At 37.6% G+C, this 24,111-nt stretch overlaps 1 protein-coding gene across 1 annotated transcript in view; it reads right to left on the bottom strand.

The window, feature by feature from the left end:
* Ptp36E (protein tyrosine phosphatase 36E) overlaps positions 1–24,111 on the bottom strand; it is a 309,100-nt gene that overhangs the window by 39,108 nt on the left and 245,881 nt on the right. Inside the window, exon 2 of the mRNA XM_071598635.1 lies at positions 3,355–3,470. Coding sequence (XP_071454736.1) covers positions 3,355–3,470 — 116 coding nt within the window. The remainder of the gene's footprint in view (positions 1–3,354; positions 3,471–24,111) is intronic.

Raw genomic sequence — 24,111 nt, 5'->3', positions numbered from 1 at the left:
AAAAGACAGACAAGAATACATTGTAAATCATTTTATTTTATGTATTTAGCATAATAATTCGAATGTCGAGGACCAAACTGGTGGAATAAAAAGTGAACAAAGGAGGAGAAATAAAAAAATATCCTGTTGCCGAGGAATCTTAAGCTACCCAATAAATTTATAAAGAATTAAAAATTTAAATGTCTTTTAGAATTAACCGAAAAATCCAGACTGTCAAAAAGTTATTATATTTTAAAATTCTAATTTTATTAAAATATTCAAACGGTATTCATTTTTCTAAAATAATGGAAAATAATTCAAGAATTTCAAACGCATTCAAGGATTTGCATTTGCATTCAAGAATATAAAACGGTTCATCTTTTTGTGGGACAAAAATAGTGAAATGAGGGTTAATCCTTATCGATTTATGTACCTTGAACTCAAGCTTTCAGAAAATTCCGTTGGCACATGGAAAGAAAATATTACGTAAGAAAGTAATAATATAATTACCCTAAGTAGGTGAATGGTGAAAGTTCCGATGGATTCACTGCTCTCAAGATTTGTGGTCAAACATCATCGAATTTGTAACGTATATGTCTGCCCCTGACTTACCTCCAGAAACTCAGCGTATTAACGAAACTAACTCATCATCTATTGATAGAAATGAGCTCTTACGGCTAGTAATATATAATAAATTTGAAACTCCAATAGCCGTAAACAGTGTCTGTTTACGGCTATTGGAGCTATATAACTCATCATCAATTATAAATTTTACCTTCACCAATGTAGGTACGTAAATGTCAGATATTGCTTCCATGAGCTGTGAAATGAATGCTCAACTATATTCAATCTAGTTCTAGAGAATATTGAAGGTGAATCACGTAATCCGTTATTTTCTGTACACAGTACTCCTTTGGAGGCAAGCAGTAGCTTCAGTGTAGGTAAAAGTTTTGGGTGGAGACTTTGACGAAGATATAAGAATCATGGGTCACGCACTGCATGCCTTGTCCCGACGTCTGTGGCTCTATAATATAATCTGTTGTGCGTTTAAAATGAATTTACAACGGGAAAGTCCACCAATTCTAGAAAATAGTTCCGCCAAAAATAATGCGCCATTATTATTCAAATCGCAGCCCCCATTTTTATGAGGAGTTTAGAATTTTTTAATTTTCGGCTAAAAATGCGTCTTCCGAAAAGTGTTTTTGTTTACGCATTGTAGCGGCAACCTCATGGCGGCTTGGGATAGTAGCAAACCCCATGTATGGCCATCATTTGAGCTACCCTCGGGACGTCAGCAGACGCTTTATCGAACTGGATAGGGCTTGAGTAAAGATAGCTTGATATGTAAACTTGTAAATATCTTAAATGTTGGAGTATTTATTTACTAAGGTAGATAGTGATTCTAGAATATTTCTCCAAGGAAAAAAATGTTTTGAAAAACAATTAATAATCAATGCTTTAATATAGAACGGACAGTGGCATGTTTTTCCAAATTGAGAAGTTTTAGACGTGATGTGGCAGATATAATGTTCGAATTCCATCATATCACCCCTGAAACTACTAAACTTGCTAATTATTGCCTTATTCCCGGATTTTAAAACACGGAAATAAAAACACAAATAAGACATTGTATCAAAGCCAAAGAATAAGAGGCGTTTTAAGCGGTTTGAAATAGCAAATTGCAAAGATATGGTTGCTGTGACAAGTGCATTTCACTGTAGTGAGGAGCGTCAAAGTGGTTGTTTCTCATCAGATACTATAATTTCATGTGAACCTTTAGTATCTGATGGATATTAAGTGGATATTTTATTCATTTTTTAGATTTAACTAAGAAAAAATGTAAACCCAAAAGTGAATCGTTGCCAAATCTAAATGTAAGCACTCATTTGAAACATAGCAGTTTGTTTAAATTGTACCCAGAGAATGTTGAGTATGAAGAGAAATGCCCAAACATTTCCAATTAAAATCTTAGCTTGTAAAGGTTAACAAAGCCCAATCAATTTTCAAAACTCTATAATCGGAATCAGAAGCTCATTAGGTTCTTTTGAACCCTTAGACAAGTACAGGTCTGATTCAGATCGCGATTCTACCCCAATGGTTTTTTTACGATAATAGTTTGGTTGAAGTAAGAACAATCTACAAAATATTTTCTATGATATACTTATGTGCACCCGAAAATCTTTTCTCCACTCTGGAAAGTTTGAGTGCAAAACAAGGCTTCAATGGAAAGAGATTGATTGCTGGAGATGTTGCTTTTTTAGCATTTAGATAAATACGACTCCATTAGCAATTTGACATCCTCGTAATAGACTTTGGCATGACCAAGAAATATGCATTTCATTGATTGAAATTTATCTAGAAATAATTGCTACATATATGCAAGGTCTGGTAAGAACGAAGGATAAAAAGAGTGCGTATGAAAATTTACCTGTGGCATTTTCCTGTGAAATAGCATACATTCCAAGCTATTTATTTTGAGGTGAATAACATAAACTGTTTGCTCTGAAAGTACTCAATTACCAATTGGCCTAATCAACTATAGAGAAGCCTACATTACATCTCATTTTGTATTATTTATTCACGAATCCTTGCGACATAATTAGCAAATACTATGACCGGATAGGAATAGATTCGGTAGCTGACATCACGTCCAGAAGAAACCTAATTTCGCTACGAAAGCTTGCGTTGAAAAAGTATTACATGTATTTTATTTTATGCTTAAAAATAAGCTTAATCTAATTGCATATTGATTTTAAATACAAGAATGTTTTATTAAACATTTAAGAAATATTAAATTGTATGAATTAGAGACTTAATGCACTTCCTAATTCACCGGCTGAAGCTGCTGCTAAAGTGTCTCTGACTGATGCGGCAGATTCGGTGCGCAGATAGATATAAACGGCCGACTGCCTATCCCTGATTACACTCTAACAGCATATGAAAAGGGGGTTTTAGGATGTCATGACTCTGTCAAGAAGGGGAGAGAGTTTTGAACGTGAAGATGAGCTGCGAGGAGTGGAGAACTCTGTGGGAGAAGTGATGCCGCACTCCCTTTCAGCACTCCGCACCTTCACTTCGTGGTCTCCTTAATGAAGCGACCCTTCTTCTAGCTGAATGCTCATTACCCGAGAGCACCCCTCTGAGAGGAACGCCACTGTAAATACCAATACGCGTGAGACTTTCAGGACAGCCCCGGACGAAGGACTACAAAAGCATTCCGCTTTAACCAAAGGAATTAGCGGCATGGGGAATTTTGTTCCCTCTGTTGCAAAGCATACATTTATAAAGTTTAAGTGGAGCTTTTTGAAGTATGAAGGGCCCTGAGGTTTACCTTTCCGTTCTCCTCCAAAGCCTCCTAACGCTACCATGTCTTACCTGGAATTCCACTCGGTAGAGGACTGGAAACTTGCGCCGCTGATCACAATGTTTCACGAAATTCCTTGTCTCCACGGATTTATCCGGGATTGTTGACATGACTCCATTTTCTTCCGCTGAAAAGGAAAAAAAAGAGAATTGACCAGTTAGTAAAAACAATCCTTCTTAGTTTTATAGGAATATTCTGATTTCAAGACAAGGCAAAAAATATCACTATACCGCGAGTATTGTGGAATGCTAGTACTTGGCTGGAGATAGCTGAAACAATTAAATAACGTTTTCTAAAGCCAGTATGACTAATAAAAATAAAATTGAACCCCCTAGACAGGCTACAAATATCAGTTAAAATTCATTTTTAAATAGAGCTGCTGAGGAGTAGACCTTACTGCCTGGATAAATGCGAAATGTCTTCGGGAAAAGGTGCATACATTTAAGAAGAGGTCGAGAAATCTCCCTGTTTAGTTTAATACGAGCTCGTATCTTTCCTCCGCAGATCACTGGATTGCTGTATTTTTCCTATTAATTCAATCTAAGCAAGCTTAATTACTTTGTGTAAATGAGAAACTAGGATTTCATACTGATATTATTAATGTTTACAATTTATTTATGAATCTCTTTCTGTTTCATACACATATAGAGTATATTTATAATTGGCTTTATTATGTTTTAATTTTGTTTCCAATTTAAATTTAATGAATAAAGCAGTAATTAGTCAAATATATTGTTTTTATCAAACATTTATATTATATATTTAAAATATTACCACCCTATAACAGGGTCGACTTGAAACTACTTCTGTTAATTATAATAATAACGTTAGGCTAACATCTCCCTCCACAAATACTTACATGTGGGTTAAGGTTAAAACAATCATAGGATAAATTGCTAGCTAAGTACCACATACTTGATTTCCTATGCTTGGCCCCACCTATGTACCATGCGAATTTTATGACTTGCAGACGTAGATTGGATGCATTGCATTTTGCATTCCCACACAGTGATATAATTATCCGAAATAATCACTATGAACCCGAACGCATAAAAGCATGGACAGTATTATTTGTTCAAAATTTTATATTTTCAAAGATATAATTGCTTTAAAAAAAATGAATAATGTACCTAAGTACAATGCACAATAAAAAGATATATGATATAAAAATTGTATATTACAAAATCTATACTTGAATTATTTATAGGATTGATTGTTTACAGATATCTTAATACCACGAATGGAATCAATTCAAGGATGTGAAAAACTAGAACAAGTTTTAAAAACAACCAATAGAGAAGGCGGGAAAAAATATTAAAAAACTTTGACGATATTTTAGGGCAGGTTTGCAAAGAATATATTGCCAGAACGAGGAAAGGGAAGGAACAGGAAAGGAATGTTGGACGGGATGAAGGGAGGAAGAAAGTACTCAGAGATGAAGAGGGACTTGAAGCAGAGTAGGTTGCTGGATTGTTTTGTGTTATGTTAGGAGTCACAAAATATTTATTTAGTAGCTGTGCCCATCCAAAAACTTACCTTAACCGGTAGATTACCTTATGATAATAATAATATATAAATATATATATATTTTATAACCTGAATTCGGTAAATTAATTTAAAAGTACATCCAACCTAACCAATGTCATTTAATTTAATGGCCATGATTCTCAATTTGACGGTGTGGTAGCCTAGTAGGAAGAGCGCTCGGATACTGATAGAAGGACCCTGATTCACACCTGGATGAATCCCAGGTTCATATGAATTTTCCTTGGGAAACCATAGGTGGAATAGGCTAAAGAACAGGTCGCATGAATTTCACGCGTTGCTGGGCTTAGTGTGAGTTGAGTTCTGCCCCAAGCTAGCCGTCTAAACTTCAGGTTGACTACTGTGGTTTGGCTGAGATCTTTCGTTAAGGAGACCAGGTAAAACTTCTCGCTCTAGGAATCGTAGCTAGGTTGTTCCAAAACTCCATAGGCTAACTCCTGTCGTAAATCAAATAAATGGAGGAGAGAATGTGGTCCTTAGAATAAGTGAACTCCTCGAAGTGGAGGGTGCAAACGAATGAGGGATAGGGAGGCAGGTAGAGATTTCTGCTCAGTTACAGACGGAAAGATGTTTAATTTTAATGTATAGAGTAAGTTGAGACGCGACCTGGGGTTCTTTTTTTAAAATGATCTAAATATGTAGGAAAAACTGGGATGCGGCCTGTTCCTTCCTTTTTTAAGTGATAATATAAGGGACCTCGTTCAACACTTAACATCTTCATTTGCCTGTATCTACTTTCAATTTCAAAGGGCGATCATTTTCTCCCGCGCTCGCAAACGCGACTTTCATGAAACCAAAGCGAACTAACTCACCGAATATTTTTTGGATGGGAAACATTAAATTAATGTAATCTGTGCGCACGAGCTCGTTTAAGGATTCTCCTCCCTTCCTTTTTTTATCCCACGTCATTTGGGGTCACTCCGATTGCCAATTGCGCCACTCGCTGTGACAGGGGATAGGGTGCGTGTAAGTGTGGGTGAAGGACCGAGCGGGGAAAGGGAGAGGGAGGTTGGTGGGACAGGGGCGACCGCGCCTCTTTGGAAGAGAGGAGACGGTGGAGAGGGAGGGTGCAGGGGTGAGTCATGGTGGGAGTGGGGTGCCAAGCAGGTGGCGGCGAGAATACGGAGGGAATGACGGGAAAAGGAAACAGGTATCCAGAGGGAATGAGGGGTGTCAAAGCCGCTTAAAAGGCGATGATGAACCATTTTACGGAAAAGAAACACGGCCATGACCAAAAATATCTTCGGAGCTGAGAATTTTTCGAGAGCTGATGCTCCACGTAGAATAATGAAAACAGGAACGCGACGCTGTGACGTACTTAATAATTTTGCATTTTATCAAGATTTTTCTTGGAAAAGTCAACTGAACGCTTGATATAACAATTGAAAATCTTCTCACGGTCGCTTGAGACTGGTTTTGCGTAAACCTGACAGAAACAATGTGCAGTAAAAACTTCGCTCATTTTCATAGACTGAGGGCTGGTTTCCGACAAATATCCTACAAATGAAATTCAAGTGCTAATTTATAGAAGCACTACTGCAGGCTACAACCTTAGGTTTCTTGTTTAAGCTAATATTATCGGTTCAGAGGATATGGATCCAAAAGAAGCCTCATCGATCGACTAAATGCCAGGGAAAAACTATTTAACATTTTCCTAAACAATTCTCTAAATGTTACTAATTTACGTATTAAAGTTATGGTTTTACAGACTGTTGTTCTGGCTTACGGCGATCTGAAAATAAAAAGAAACGATTGAAGAGGCTAGTACTTTTTCTACCAGGGCGTTTCGGGAACATGTAATCCAGGGGTTGGCAATAATTATGGAATAAAGAGAACTAAATTATATTTCAACCATTAACTGTAAAATATCTATTATGCCTATAGTGTCAAGAATAGCCTTTTCGACAGCGGATGGGGCATAACAGATGTCATGAAAAATTACAGTACCACTGTCACATTCAAATGAAAGACAGTGATGTACTCAGTCGAAAAAACTTATAATGAGATAAAATATCTAATGGTAATATCTGAACCGCTATGTATTTTCTCTTATTTTCTTTAGCAAATGGACGATAATAATATAAAATTTTTCACAGGTCTTCTGTTATCTCTCCAATCTGTCAGGTCAAAGTTTTCATCAGTGTCAAGGGCTTTTTATTTTCTTAAAAAAGAAAAATCATTGACTTCAAGAATAAATTAATGAAAATTTTATCAAGTTGTTTCATGTGAAAAATTTCATGATTGATAAAGCTGTAATCCCATAGCTTACTGAAATTATTTTCATTTTACCAGAGACAATGATTTTGATTAACACTAAAAAGGTATAAATGAAGGCGGTAGGTGACATAAAGGTAAAAAATGTAATTAATTTCTTAGGAATGGATCTCAGCAAAAATAAGAGATAAATAGTTTAAAGAAAACAAATATAAAAGGTAGTGTATGCATTTAGAAGGATTTTAACTTCGGAATGAAGCCCATGAAATGTTAAAAGGGCAATTCCTAATATTTTTTCAGTTTATGCAGAGCTAAATTCAATGAATCCACTTGATCTAAATCACTTCATTATTACAATACTGACCAAATGTTTATCATACCTACGTACCCGGTAAATACGTTTTGTATTTGTTCGTTCCATGCAGCTGAATTAATCCACGTCCTCATTTAGATATTCCGCAGGGACCAAGCAAAGCATAATAAGCAATGCCTTTTACCTGCAGTGGGGAGTATGACGCATATTTGCCCTCGCTTGCCGTCGCATTGCTGCTAAACGTCGCGTATATATCCCCCCCAGCTGCAATTTCTTTTCTTCTCGGCGCACGATTGCTCTTGGCGAGAATTTCTCGCCTGAATTCGGAAGGATAAAATTTCGGCCTATTAAAAGGTTTTATTTATCTTTCAAGTAAGTCTCTGACCTATTTTAGCATTTATATATCGAATGGATAATGCTGCTCGAATGTTTTTCCACCACACCTATGTTTACGACCACGGCCATTAGGGAACTTATGCTTTGCGCATGCCAAAATTCCCCGATTATTTGCGAGGTGCTTCCATTAACGAAGGGTTGCTTTCGTAGCCGCAAATTTATGAGAGTTTTTAGGCACGATTGGAGATGACTGCAGAAACACAAAAAATATGCAGTCTTCCAAAAAATTAATTTTAACACAGTTGAACTAGGCACACCCTCAAAATGTAGTAAGATGTTTGCATAACTAATTACTTGAAAAAACGAGTAATACGGCAGCGATTAAGCATTGTTTCCACTATTATCCACTAAATCACCTGAATTCAGCCGTATTTTTGATTGTTATAGCCATTAAAATTAATATTCACTTACTGGTAGCATACCTAGGATTTTGTTCGATAGATTCATGGGTAATAATAATTTTCTCTTGCTTAAATTGAAAATTTTCAACCACTTAAATATTTTGATTTGTAAATTTTTAGGAATATAACCAAGCCTTTTTTTGTCAAAATCGGAACAGTAACGCTTAGAGTAAATCTCGCTCTCCCTCGCTCTTCACTTTAGATCATGGAAATGGTGCTTTCACATGATTCGTTAACAATTAAAATTAATATTTGTACTCGAAATGTTGCGAAGGAATACTAAGTAAATAATATAATTGAATATAAGTAACTATTTTAGTTATCATCAAAATGCATGAACTATAAAAGTAAAATAGAATCCTAAACTGTTACTGTAAATAATTAGCGGGCTGTACTCGTAATGCTTAGCTTTCATTTAGAGGGTTCCAGATATTTGAAATGAAACTATAACCACAAACGACGGAGACAGGAAAAAGGGGAAATGAGGTAACATACGGATCCCATAAATTAGCTTCTATTCATTCATATCATGATTTCACGCTAATAAATTTGTTGCCCACGATTTAAATAGGCCAGTGGGCTATGAGATTCGCCGTGGAGAAAATAAGTTCAACGTTTTCCAAGCGTGAAAAAACCTTGGAATGGAAAGATAATGCACTTATACCAATCGATTCTTAACGGCTCCTCGGAAGAACACGTGTATGAAACGGAAATAAAACGAGGTCATAATCCAAAGTAATGGTAACATTTAAAATATTAAATGCATTGCTTTCTAGGCGGAAGCTATAAATTGATCCAACCCTCATTTTACGATGGTATACATTTTATCTCTATTTGCAATTTTTGCATAAACTTGCAGCCTATAACTCTTATAGATACATTTTCTGTTGATGAGAAAATTGTCAATTTCACTTTGACCCTAAGGATTCTGAACCCGATTAACTGAAGTATGACCATGATGCCTCTTGACCGGGAATTCTTGTCTTAAAAGTAGTCAGATTGTTAACTAGGACTCAACAGACGTGATATTACTGCCGCTTAGAAGGCTAAAAAGAAGAAGGGGGTTAAAGAGGGCTTTCCATGATCTTAGGTAAAAAGAGGGCTGTTTAGGTCATTTTAAGAACCAATAATGTTCAATTTGTCACTTCTAATACCTATATATGTTCAAATTTAAAAAATATATAACTAATTTCCTCCGAAGTTCATGAAGTAGGTAACTGAAAAGCAAAAGTAATATTTGTGTGTTCGCTCCTCGAGAATACCACATGAGATCCGTCTTCTCGCTGAGACGCTTTCATTGACTGACTTTTTCGAGCGCATTTAGTTTTTTCCAATCAAGATAAATTTCAGCAAGACAGCTATAAATGAGGAGCGCAGGTAATCATAGCATTTATTTTACGTTATGATGCCAGACAGTTACGTATAATAGCGGCATGTGAAATGGAAAAAATAGTCCTGATATTCATTGACTCCAGAGCATGTCACATCTGCCGGATATTCAAAATGATTCACTGCGGAAAAGCCTCTAACACTAAATGATATAGCATCGAAAGAATTTCATTTGAATAAAAACACTTGGGCATGAATGTTGGGATGACGGTCTTTTGACAATGCAATATTTTTCGGAATTTTATACGACCTCTTTTTTAAATAACATATTTTGAAAAACGCTGGGTGATATCATTTTAAAGATATCACTGAAGTTAACCCTTTGATTAAAACTTCAATTGCGAACGAAATATATCCACCATCCGAGCAAAACAAAATGAAGCGAATCTAGAGGAAATTAGCATCCTCTAAAAATAATGACCGAAATGGAATATGAACAGCTGCGGAAGCGGATGGGAACGGAAAAAACCGAAACAAAAAGGAAAGGGAATATGTAATCGCGCCGATTAATATTAAGGGGATGCGAAAGAGACGGAGGTTTGGGAGAGAGAAGCAGCGGGAGGAGGAAAGAAGAGGGTTGGGTGAACAGGCTAGAGTGGGTGGAAGGATACGAGGAAGAGGAGGGCGTGGGGAGGACGAAGCTAGGTGAAAGGTAAGGCAGCTGTGGGCGCAGACCAGGGTGAGATGAGTGGATTCTACTTCCTCGAGACGCCGCCCCTCATTCTGCACGAGGCCTCTAGGGAGAGTCAAGAGAGGAAGGTCGAAATCTCGAATGCCGAGTGCGAGAGCCGTGAGAAGATATCTGCTACCTGTTGGGGAAGATATTTCTTGAGCGGATTATTAGATCAGCGGCGGGAAGGGAGCGTGCTCAGAGCATTTGCAGGAGGAGGTGCAAAGACATGGAAAGAATTTAATGTTGGATAGAAAAAACTATGGATATTAAAATGCGTTATGCACGTAGGCAGAGGATTTCAATGGGAAGTTTCACATATTGTAAGAGGTGTTCCCCATGTTATTTAGGCGAGAACAAAGAGTTCGCTGGGAACGAGATTGGCCGACTGCTTAAAGCGAACCCAACAAAAAATAACAATTTGTTTTCGAATTCTTGTTCGTAGGAAGAGACGACAAGATACAGTACATATGTCACATCTAGGTTAAAGCCTAGATTTCAAATGCAGTCTAAGAGTTCTTTCTCCTACCAGGAATGTACTTTACGATCGTTGTGACCTTTGAATAACTCGAATAAACCAATTTTTAAGCTTTTCCTGGTGGCTATCAGGCTTACCGGGAACTACAAAATTTCACACAGCAGTAAGACGGTAATGAATACATTATATGAGATACATGAGGGATTTTTTGATGTCTTCAATAGGTAATCAAATATTTCCCCACTTCGTTTCAATAATTTACTTGAACATTAAGTTATTTTCAAGGGTGCCGAATATTTTCTTCCTCATAGGAACTAGTTAAATTTATTGACCTAAATAATGTATTTATTTCAGAAAAATGATCTCGAAAGCCCGAGTACAAGAGATATGACAGAATCGGATAAAGGCTAATTAAAACAGTACGGAGGAAGATGAATGCCATCAAATGTAAAAATCATTCATCTTGATCAGGAGTCTAACCCGGATCCCTCGATATCAGGCCGAGCGCTTTTTCTAATTAACCTACCTAGTCCTCGATAGCTTAAAATGCTTAAGTACTCGACTGAATATCGAAGGATCCGGATTTGGATCCCGGTCAAGGCGAATGAGTTTTACAATTTCAAATTATTGTATCGCAGCTTTTTTTAAATTGAATATCACAGCCTTCTTGCACCAAGTGCCAAGAAAAAGGTTTTTAAAATCTATAATAACACCCAGTTAAACATTAAATCATGATTAACTTTTCACTAACGTTCAAATAAATGGAAAGGCCAATAAGAAGAAAAATGGGTCTTTCATTACATATGAGAAGTAGAAATACATAAAAATAATTAGGTGCATTTGATTGTATATTTGATATGTCATTATTCAAAGTCTGATATAAAGGCCGAAGTGCTGTTTCTGGGCTAATGCAAAATAAAAACAACTGCAAATGGAGAACTGCAGTAAGATTATTTTATGAATGCCATCACATATAGTTAAATCCCATCTGTAGATGCCCAAATTGCAGACATGTATTTCCAGAGGTCTTCGTCCAAAACTAATCCTTATTTTTTGACGGATTGAGTCAGTCTCTCTTCGCCCAAGGTAAAATTCACTTGTAAGTGTTAGCATCGCAGAGAACTTCTCAAGACATGGGCGCCAAACTCGCTTATCTTATCCCAGTTTCGCGGTGTCTCTAAGATAAGCAGGTTTTCTTTTCGGGGAAATGGGCCTAAAAGGGGGAGGGGTGAAACGTTGGGCCTTAATGGATTTGAGGCGAAAGAGACCGGGAAAGGTGGGGGGAGGGCGGCTGGAAAGGCGAGGGATGGAGGGCGTTGATGGGATGGGAGGACTTATAGAGGCCAAGGGCTTCAGGGGGGAGTGGGGATTCATTGCGATAGATTCAGGCTTGAAATAGACCGCTGAGTGTCTCTACCAATGGCATTTTCTCTGACGCCGATGTTGCGCCACCAAAGCGAAACCACATACAAATGAGTGGGAAAGTTTATCCCCTTCGAAGTAACTTTTCAAAGAGTTTGCCATCCATGTCGTGAACAAATTGACAGCGGTGGTTAAATGAAGATGACTCTAAGCAACCCCATTATTATATCTCAGTCATTAATTGCGTATCGAGGGCGTAAAAGTTTAAGACAATCATTATGGTATATTTGTAATTAAGTCATACTTGTGGCTCCTATCAAAGATAAATTACCTTGATTCCACTTGTAATCTATTTTGGAGAAGAATGAACATAAATACTGAACAACGCTTGAGCTACCTTCTCTTAATAAAGAAGAATAAATTTTGTCAACTAATATTTCTCATCGTGATTGAATTTATAATTGCAGACTTCGAAAAGCAAAATGGCAGGCCATGCTTCCTCTATCCACGGGAAAAATATTTTTTCCTGAATTTACCAAAGACAATATCATGGCATTGACCTACTAGAAGATGGTCCATCAGAAATACCTCATATTATGGTGACGAAATATTAAATGGCAATGGCGATAAATTATAAAAATACCCCGTATGTCAACAAAATGCTATGTTGTTAACCGAAGACATTTTTGTCAATTCGGTAATGTGAGATTTACGAAATTTAAACTTCAGTTTATCTTAGATTTTCAAAAACCTCTTGATCGAATGTCTAAATATCCTTGTACAAAATATCACTTATCTCCGTTTTACCTAAGATTTTTCCTGTAAAATATTAAATTATGACAATCTTTTCCTTACTGCTAAAATGAATCAAATGACCAACACAAAGAACAATATGATATTTAATTATAATGAGAAAATAAGAATTAAAGCATGTGAGCACATGATATAACAGACGTATGAAGTCTAACGTAATACCAAATGGAGACAATGCTTCGGATACCACGCCACATTTGAAAAAGCTACTTTTCAAGTTGGCATATGTTCGCTCTTGGATTTTTTAATGGTTTTAACTATGAATGTGGAAAATTTCGAGAACTTCTTTTTTAAACCTAGATAGATTCCGTCTTCCGTCAAATCTTTCCTATCAGGAGAGATAAAACCACTTATTTACGTTAGTTTGTGTAACACAAGGGTAATTCATCGATGCTTAATATTATCTTAGGCAACACGAGATTATAGCGTGACAATGTATTTTCGCCACACAGAATACGAAGTATACGAAGAGTACCCACCGGAAGTACTCGATTCTGGATTCTCTAACCCTGGGTTACATCCCAGAATCAATATACGGCCTATATTCTTTATTCTATTTGGCATTTCTATACAAAAGTGTGATTTACGGACGGCCATATATTAGTGCCTTATAGCACAATCGGTTAGGAATTTGGTTCGAAAAACCCCAGTCTTGATTTATAATATTGCATTATGTAACTTTTTAAAATGTCAGTTTTCAGCCTATGACACACAAAAGGCCTTTAAATCTGTATCCAGTGAGGAAATATACTCGGCCAAAGGGAATAGGTTGAAAAACTGCCGCCCGATTTCCACATAGGCATACAGCAGAAGTAATGAAATATGATGCATTTACATTTGAACTTCAATATGATCCCATAGTTTCGCCATTAACTAAATGAGTACACTGACCTATCTCGATAATGCATAAAATTCGGTAGAAAATCCCTCCAGAATAATAAACAAGCGGGAGAATCTGGGCCTAATTTAAAAAAAAGACCATTTTCAAAATCCCAAGACTCCAAAAAGTACATTCTTGCAACCATATTTTGTAGGTTCATCTAGCGATACGACACCCTACCGATTTTCAGATAAACTGCTTTCCGCAAATTGATTCAGTAGGGTGTGGCATTTAAAAGAATCTGGTAAATTACTATTCTGTATATACATTTAATAGACAGCCACTCGTAATAGTTGAAGTAATCAATTACAAGATAACTGATGCATCATCAATGGTAGTAATTGGTATAACAGACCATTTATGCGGGAGCTTCATCCGATATCACACATCATCGTCATCCGATAACATGTGCATCATAACTATTGGAAATTATGTGAACTCCTATGGTTATTTGAAACAACAACTCATCATGTTCGGCAATACTTTCTTCAGTTACAGTTTTGATAGAGCATTCTCTAATAATCGCAGCATGCTAAAACATTTACTATTAGTGCAAAATACGATGATAGCGTGATTTAACTCAACTATTTCTTAGATCAATGACACAGTGACTTAATCTGACTGTTTGCCGTCATGTTTGCGCATGGATTTTTCGATGAGTACCCTTAAAAAAGGCTAGGGTTCAAGATAGACCAATAACTAAACTTGAGCTCAATGACTATCAACATCCTATTTTGATTCAAGGCCTTGAGCTGTCATCAATGAATTAAAACCGTGCCTTTTTCCGAAGAGAAGCAAATGAAATAACTCCGTAGTCTAAAAAAAATGGCTACTCAAATAATCTTCTTCTGGATTTCATGCATCCAATGTCAAATTTCTCTGTAGAGACAATTTCAAAATTTGTTGAACTGATCAAACTAACGTTTCCTAATCTATAGCTGCTAATAATAAACAGGTGAATCAAGCAAAAAATAGGTGAAAATTAATTAAAAACATACCTGAAATGTAATAAATTAGCATCGGAAAGAAATGTTAAATTGATATTTCAAAATCCATGATTTATTCCAATACAATTCTGACCTTCGAACCCTTCAATGGAATGATTAAGGGAAATTGAAGTATTAGAATATACTTATTCACTATAATCATTTCAGTTTATTCTTCATATTAATATAGACAAGGCAATTTCAAACATTTTCATTACTACAATGCTCAATTCAGTAATAGCAGATTGGATTGAACCCCATAATTTACACAACGATTGGCTTAATATGTTAGAGTTGAGTTGAGTTTACCAAAGACTAAACCCTATAATAAGGGTGAAAATTACGCATCAGGTTAGGGGGCAAATTCTTTTAATTATAATGCCTGTGATTTCATATAAACCACTGTTACCCAAATATTGCACAGCTTGGGTGGAGCTGAGGGTGATCTAAATCATCAAGGATCGAACCCGAACCCTCTGGTCAGCAGTCGAACATTTTACCTATGGGACTAACTTCACCCTTTGAGTTAAAACACCGCGTGAAAATTATTTAATAAATTCAAAGTAATAAATCAAGATAAGTGAACAACTTTATTATTTTAAACATCAAAGCAAGAGATTTGCTGTTACTTCAACGATTTTCATTGATTTACAATAGATCAAAATTATTCATGGATTCTCCACGATATCCTAGAACATAACTTGTGACCGTGACTCATTAAATTTGCATTCAGTAAAGATTTTAGAACACCGCGAAACCATTCGAGCATATCAGAATATTTGAACTATCCATCCAACCCGTGATTTTAACTCTTGCACACTATGAATAAATTGAATATATTCACTCTGAATCTAAAAGCTTGTACCCACAGCTAGAAGACTCGAGCGCTCGTGAATGCATCTAAGATATGAATATTATTCACGGACCCAGTGAACATTAAGTAGAGGTCACGGAAAGGAACACGGAAAATAATGTGTTAGGACAATGAGACAGAGAAAGAGAACTAGAGGGAGAAGGAAATGGGCGGAGGATGTGGGAAATTAGAGCACCCATGAATAGGCCTCCTCTATCTCTAGGACTTGGCAAGATGGCAGTGCCTTCTCTGGCGGCAAGAGTTGGAAAAAGCACTAAACTGGGAATGGAGTCGGGCTCGAACAAGGGGGGAGGGCTCTTTGTGTGCGTTCCCTATGTGGGTTAAGGCTAGGTTGTCCCCTTGCCTCACGCCAGTCCTCCCTTTCCCAACTCACTCCCACTCCCCTCCCATGCATTTGGATAGGTTAGTATCACCCCCGTTCCAGCGCACGGGAGGGGGGGGGGCGGGTGCCGTTGGACCACACACTCCCGTCGCCTACCTAGAGATCCCAGCCTCCCAAATCCCCTTCCTCTCTTCCCCGCCGCCGTTGCCGGTCTCCCAACGGAGTTGTTCCCGAGCCCTCTTCGAAGCAGTTGTTGAGCAATCCATGCGCGAGCCGCGGATCTTGAGGGAGATTTCTCGGGATGGCTAAAAAATAAAGATTTTTTCTCCCTCCCTAACACGCTTTCCTTACTCCTCTATTCCCCGCGCGGGTCTGTTCCTCTTGATGTAGTCCTGCCGTCCTCTTACATGGCGTTGCGTTTCATCTCTCGCCTGCCCACCTCTTCGCACTCTCCCCACATCGCTTCCCCCGCCCGTCCCCGACTACATCTCCTACAGTATACCTGCGGGGGCCGCATCAACCTCCTTCCCAGGCACGGCAATGAGGGATGATATGAGAAATGTTTCCACAGGAACGAAGTTTTTACCGGTTCGTTATTTCGAATTGTTCGCTTCGGTAAGGATTTTCGTCATTCAGGAAAATTTGTATTTCTTTTTTCCACTTCAACACGACTCCCTCAACTTTTCGCCGAAGCTACTCTGGCGGTGACCCAAAATTGAAAGCAAGGCTTCTCTGAAAGAAGAAGTTTATCAACCCTCAGCCCATTGGGTGGAAGAAAGGAGTTTTGGGAAAGAGAAATACAGTCCTGCGATCAACCTGAAATTGAAACTCGATCGCATGGACGTAGTTCCCTCGTCCTTGAAAAAGTAACGCGGACCTCATATGGAATCAAAAAGGTTCCTTCCTCCGATTAGGGTTCCCGGGCTTTCATAATCAGACACCGGAAGTCGCCAACATGTTGGACAGATGGTATGAAAGCACTAATCTAGTCAAGCTTTTTTAGGTAAGCCAAGCGTTAATTTTCGGAATTCTCAGAGGGTAGGCGTAATAGCAAGTCTGCATGCGTATCATGCGTAATTGATTATCACCCTGAAGCTTTTTCGACGAGGAAGCCGGGACGCCATGCATAAAAGTTGGCAAGGAATTCGCAAAGCAAACTCTTCTCCATGAAAACTTATGGTGACCTTCAGGTGACTGCCATCGTGAAATTTGATCAGCGCTTGGATATGGTCAATACACTTAACCCACCTAAATATTTCAACATTCAATTCCCCACGAAGACTAAATTTGAGAGAGAGGGAGATTGAATTCAATGAACATGTCCTTTGTAATTGTATGACTGTTTTACAACGTCGCGAGTTGTTTGAGCACTGCAAATACAACTTGATTCTCACAGCAGGAGCATGGAAGGCACAATTCCCTCGAGGGCCACTTACACGAGCAAGTTTATTCAGTCTCTTTACATAATCTACAGGTTGATAATCTTTTCCTTTCACTTTACGTTATATGAAGCCGATCTTATAGCTCGTAACGCTGATCACGATGCGTGAATAGATCACCAGGAAACACTCCTCTAAATTTACTTCTAACTTAATAAGCAATCATTTAATTTAATGAATAAATAGGTAAAATATCTTGTACCACTTCTTCCAATTTCACTCCACAGATTTTTCATTGGCAATAATCTTCCTTTGCTCAATTAATCAACCAGCCTTCTATTCCCGCTAATTATAAAGGGCTACTTAGTGAGTCCATTGTGGAAAATTTCCATCAACAGCCTCGCAATCACTTGCGATGTGACCTATGGCTTCTATAATGCAGAGGAGCGAGAGCATTGGATGTGAGGTCAGTTTACGTAGCAGGATTTGGCTCTATAGTCGTTTTTCTTATTAATAACTTATCACTCAAGAGGTTTCCCGATTGCCATAAATTCTTCCTGATATACGATCTTCTAACTCGTATATTGGATATAAAGTATTTCTCAAATATGGATGGACATGGTTAACATTTCATTACATCTTCCATTATTTGCATATGTGCACAAATAGTAATGCATTATATATGGAAATATCCTCCTTTCTTCAGGTGACCCACGGACGAGAAATTATTTTAAATAGATACGTAAGCGAGAAATAAGGAAGAAGGGAACGCTTCAGGAAGTGGAAGAAACGCCCCAAGACTGCTCGAGCGAATGGGAACCGAGCGAAAGAGGAGTGGCAAGAGCAGCGCCGCGGCTGGCTTGAAAATGCACTTGTTTCGCATTCCCGAGAGGATGCCTCGGTACGTCGCGGCAGGAATATTCGATGAGGACAAATGGAGCCACCTTCATCCATTTCCCTCCTCCCTACCCCCGCACCTCGGAGAGAATGTGCTGGCCGAGATGGGAGAGGGCGGGTGGAAGCGGGAGAGAGAGAGAGGAAAGAAATCGGCGATGTAGCAATCGGAGGTGGGGGACGAGGATGAGAGTATCGGCTGCAGAAAGTTAGTTAGGGATACGGACAATTTCAGAGCGCGGATTTCACAGGATCATTTTTGGCTTCCGAATCGTCACACCAGAAGGGAATGAGGGACGGGGGAAGGAAAGAAGGAAGGAATGGGGGGAGATGTAAGGGTGGATTAGGTTTGACTAAGGGGATGGGGAGGGGTTAGAGAGAGAGTGAGAGATGATACGACTACGTGCAAGGCCAAAGGAGCCATTAGCGGCCGGAAATGACGTCGCGCGCGTCGTAACACACGGACTCTCTGACTGAGCCCTGGTGGCGCCGATTGGACTGGTGTCCAAGGAGCACACTTGTACAACCCCCCCCCCCTCACCGTCCCCTGAAAGAGCTCCTGAGGTGGAGTGAGGCAGGGCAAGGCGGCGGAAAGAAAGACGCGCGGAGCAATAACGGTCACGGTCCCGCTCTCGAACACGGAAGGGAACCACGGGGAGTGCCGTAAAATACGACGTGGAATGGTAACACTCGTTAAACCCGCGATCAGCCAACTGCCGAAATTCCCTCTTTCTTCTTTTTTTTCCGAGAAAAACCAATGCCGTTTCCCAGCGGAGACATTGGGTCATTGTGGGAATTTCTTTTCCTGGATCTCGCTCCACGCTACGCTGTTTGTGGCAATCTACGGGAACCGAGCATTCAAAAGATTCGCCTGAAGGAACCGTCACAACAAAGAGAATTGAGAAACCTATGCCAAATCATAGTAAACAGATTTTAGCCATCTTTGGCTTGAACTCAAGAGGCAATTTATCGAAATCCGGTGTATCATTCAAGAAAATCAAATGAGTTTTATGTCTGCCTTATGTTTTTCAAAATGTTTGAAATTGTTCGGTGGCTTTCTTCATAAATCGAAAACTCATGAGTTATCGTGGAAACATCAGGATTGAAAAAATCGCCGAATCAAAGCAGAGCGTACTGTGGAAGATTTAACTTTTGGGATTTCAGACTTAGTTCGGATGAAAATAATAGCTATTATTTCACACTTTTATGATAATAATTATCATCAACTGGCTTCAAGGCTAGCACATCATTATCTTGAAGTACATGTATTTTGTATACCTATTGAAAATGATGGGAAATCGTTGGAATCGGTTGAGAATCTGTGTAATTGCAGTGTGAAAAATTACGAATTATTTTTAATTGCTCAAAAGAAGTGAAGTAATTTTTCTCATTTCTATTTCTTACTACATAAAATAAGTACATACTTATTGATTTCAATAATTTCAAAATATATTATCAAGCAGCCTAGCATTTAATTTTTCATGAATTTTTTATAAAGAAAATAATTTTAAACGTCGTTTTTAAAACACACACATACATGTATAATTTTCACTAATGCATGTGAAGATGTAAAACTACATTGATAAAATGTTCAAGTTACGTAAATAAATATTTGATAAGAATTGGTTAAACATCGTGAGTAGAGTTGTTTTGCAGTGCGTGAAGTAGTACTCTCAGCACTTAAAGGCTTGATGACTGTATGGTACAAAAACTTACGCTGTAAAACGATATTTTCCTAAGTATAAAGTGGTATTCCTTAAACCTCATACCTTAGCTGGGAATAATATAGTATTACTAATATTACCCTCAAAAATTCGTTTTGTGACCAGAACATTTATTTGGTTTCAATACATTTAAATGATTAGGCGAAGGATATTACTTTTCAATCATACTAAGTAAAAAAAGAAACTTTTCAATGAAAATTTTCTCTAATAATAATATTAACTAATATTTGTATTAGACTATGCAATATTGGTCCCAAAAATGGATCTTTATTTTCACATAAATTTATCGTTAACAGCGCTACTCCCTTTTAAGATAAATCCAAAATGTACAAACCAACATGCTCCCTAGTCACCTTGTTACCTGCGTTATTTCTTTAGGAATGCTCTTCTCCTCGCCAGAATACATATCCAAGTTGATCTCAAATTTTTCATGATGTTAAGGATATGAGGTTTGAATACGGTTCTGTCGGTGCCTAATTTTTAATACATTATTCAAAAGCTACAAATGATTTTCCAACTTGGTTTTTCAGAAAGCCTTAAAATTGCTGCAAATTTCTTAAAAACCACTTATCCCCTTCATGCGACCTCATTAAAGAATGAAATGAACCCGGAAACTTATTTATCCCAAAAGATAACTCTTTTGGGATAACTTTTGGGTTAACTTTATCTCAAAACCCTTGGAATATTGAGAGTACTGTAGTGGTGGTTGATTCATCTATATCTTATACAAATTGTTTAACAAGGCAAAGAATGTTAGTCAATACCATTATTAGCAATTTCCCTTCCCTCCCTTTAGCTCCCATTACATGTTGTTCGTGGCACGAAACCCCACATTGTTTTCCTTGATGTCTCAAAGGATAAGGCGGGGGAAAACTTAAGAACGCCTTGTGGACCCATCGGGAATGTATTTATTTCGAAGTCCCCGATGACCTCCCAGCCATACGTAAAACACTTCAAAGCATCCAGAAAGGCCTTGATACTGCTCTGTTTCTCTTTGAGGTTCACTGAGCGATACACGAGAAGAGACTAGCACTCGTTCCATTCAGTGATCAGCATGACTTTGAGATTCCTGGAAGAGGCGCCACTATTACCGATTGCGGATGAATCCGAATGCCGTGAACAGAACGGTGACGTTGCGGCAAAGGCAGAGCTAATCTTCTCGAGTGGAGGAGACCATAAAAGCTTACTAGCTCTTCATATCATCTAAGACTAGTTTCACCCATTAAGTTCTATTACTGGAGCCTATGAACTCCATATATCTATTTTCCCCTCCCAACCATTCAATCACATGACTAAGTTAAATCTTTATTGTGAAAAAAACAATTTTAAAATGCATCCGTTGATGCGATGTTAAAAGATTCTTAAGACAATTCAGGGAAGAAAAAACAAATTTTTGAAGTTTTAAAAATTAAAAAAAGCCACTAAAATATTCAACTTAAGATTCCAAGCAATAATTAACTAGCTAAAAAAGTTTTTTTGCAAGTTGTTCTATCAAACTAAGGAAAAATTAGGTGCTCTTTGTTTTACCACGACCCTAAACAGATATTAAAAATCAAAATATAGCTCAAAACATTCTAGCAGATGTTTTCTCATTGTTCTTTCTATTCGAATCTTGGGTGAAGTAAAATTATTTTGCCGTATTCTTGCAGCCCTTGGATTCTGTTTCAGAAAAACGCATACGCATAGTATGCACGAGTAGTCGTATATTTTCTCGGTAACTGGAACAAAATTCAACTGGCTAGATAAATATTTATAAATTATGGTCAGTTCTTTTTGAAATATTAACACAATTTTGCACAGAAAAATTCTCTAAAATTTAAAGGGCCTATCCAACTTAAAGTATCAATGTTTTTATAAAATAATGTAAATTTGATAGTATTTAGGATCCAGTCAAAAAGTTAATTCTGAGGGAAATTTTCACTACCTGTGTGATAAAAAAATGACATATTGTTCAGCCCTCAAGGAAAAATAAACAAAAACAATGATTCGATATTATAAAGGTTTCGGTTATTGGAGCATGAATATATTTCCTGGGAGTTAGTGGCTACATTTTATGAGTAATTTAGTAACTACAAAGGATTTGAATATTTTATTAATCGTCAAAAAATATTTGCCTGGGTGTAAGTTCTAACAATATAAACTGGTTTTCAATTTCTCTTTCATAACTAGAATGATTTTTCATACTTATTAGTATATTTTCCGGCTTATTAGTATATCGGTGAATTTAGGCATCAAAGTAAATTTTTATGGAATGTTTACTTCAAGCAAAGTACATTTGTGACCGTTAATTTGATTTTTATTGCCTATAGCATTTATTCCCTTTCTTCTTGAGTGCTTTCCCATTTTTAATTAAAGCAGGGCTTTTAAACTGTTGTACCTAATTCTTAACGATAATTTCACTATAATCATAATATAAGATTAGTATTTTCGAAACTGGCAACCTATTTGTAATAAGATGTGTAAATAATCATTCTAGTATGAGTTAGCTAAAAACCTATAAATTAAAAAAATGCTATTTTTTAGACATTCCATGTTTGGCAGTAGATTTTCGAAACTGAACTATTTATTCATTCTTTACGCACTAGAAAGTAGCCAAATGTTTCCAGGTCAAATTATGTATAACAATCTAAAGTTCATTATTGAAACCATTTTCATTGAAAACAGAAGGTATACTCCCTCTCGTTTTGAAAGTGCTATTATAACTATTAAGTCTATGTGCTAGGCCATTACCATTTTACTGTAAGCCTTACCAATGCACTTTGGAAAATTTTTAAGTAAGACACAGCGTTAAATAGATTATTTATTCATCTTGACATTAAATAATACTTTATCTGAGGTGCTATGCCTCTGGTTCGAGTCCCACTTTGAGTGTGACGTTGTATAACCCCCGCAGTTCGGCCCCTGGGAATCCTGACGACCAGCCAATTGTGGCTTATCGGAATCCCAGGTGAGCATATGGTCCAGTAATGGTATCTGAAATGGAAACCTAAAGCAGGGAAAACTGCAAGAGGTGGCCACGGAAATTCTTACGATTCCTTTTGCATTTGAACAACAATAAACAATTCCATTTTACCAATAATATTTACCAATTAAATAGGTAAAGAAATGAAAGCGAAATCAAATTACTATAGAATAGTGGACAATTTGTCAATGGAAGTGTTCACACACCTGGGAGGCAACTGGCCAGTTATTTTAGTGCAGGATTATATTGGCATTTCAAAGTACTAGCAAATATTGGACCGGATCCTCTAATTCAAAACTAAATCAATGAAGCATTATGTTATTGAAAATTAAACTTAAAAAAATGAAAATAAAATGTTGGTGTTCGAAAAATGAAGCTTTTCTATTAAATCAACAACAATGCGATGGCGATTAATTTATTAAGATATATTTTTTTAATGATTAAAAAAAATGTAATTTCAAATGCATTCATTAGAAAACGCTGTTCTAGAGCATAACTGCTTGGCAAAATTCATTGAGATGTGAACCAATAGAAACAAAAAGAATGGAAACTAACTAACCATTCACAAAGGTCCATTTGTACCTCAAAACTCCGTCAAGGGGGGAACTAAAAAGGAACACTAACCTCTTGCGAACTGTATTTTGGTCTCCGAGCGGCGAGTTTCGCTCCTCTTGTCTAGCGAGGTAGTTATTTCGGCGACAGAAAGGTGGAAGGGAATTGAGCAAAAGGACAAGATGAAAGCGGGCGCAAGGGAAAAAATACTTGAGGCGCACCGCGCGCTATATCTCTTGGGATTCAAACGCAGCCCACGGCTCCGTGATACGTCTGAATTCACTTAGCGGACCGTAAAACGTGTTGGAAAGGATAAAAAATCGTTGGCAAGGCTAAGTATAGAAGGTAGAAATGGAGGAAGATAAGATGAATCGTAAAACTGAGGAAGAGGGGGGACGATAAAGACGGCAGAAATAGGAGTGGGCGAACGCAGACTTCCTAGAGACCACCTTCGCCTTCTTGCTCGCACCAGATACTTCAAGGGTAGAGTGAAATGAAAATATTTGGTTAAACAGTTGATACTCCATTAAATAGAGAACGTTTAAAAAATAAAAATTGCTCAACAAGGAGCTCGACGACTCAAAACTACCCGAAATGCATCCATGTAAATCGAT

The sequence above is a fragment of the Hetaerina americana genome, unplaced genomic scaffold (assembly GCF_022747635.1).
Source record: "Hetaerina americana unplaced genomic scaffold, ioHetAmer1.1.p SCAF_10, whole genome shotgun sequence".
Taxonomy (NCBI): domain Eukaryota; kingdom Metazoa; phylum Arthropoda; class Insecta; order Odonata; family Calopterygidae; genus Hetaerina; species Hetaerina americana.
The sequence above is the reverse complement of the archived record's forward strand: the minus strand, read 5'-3'. Positions and strand labels throughout refer to the sequence as shown.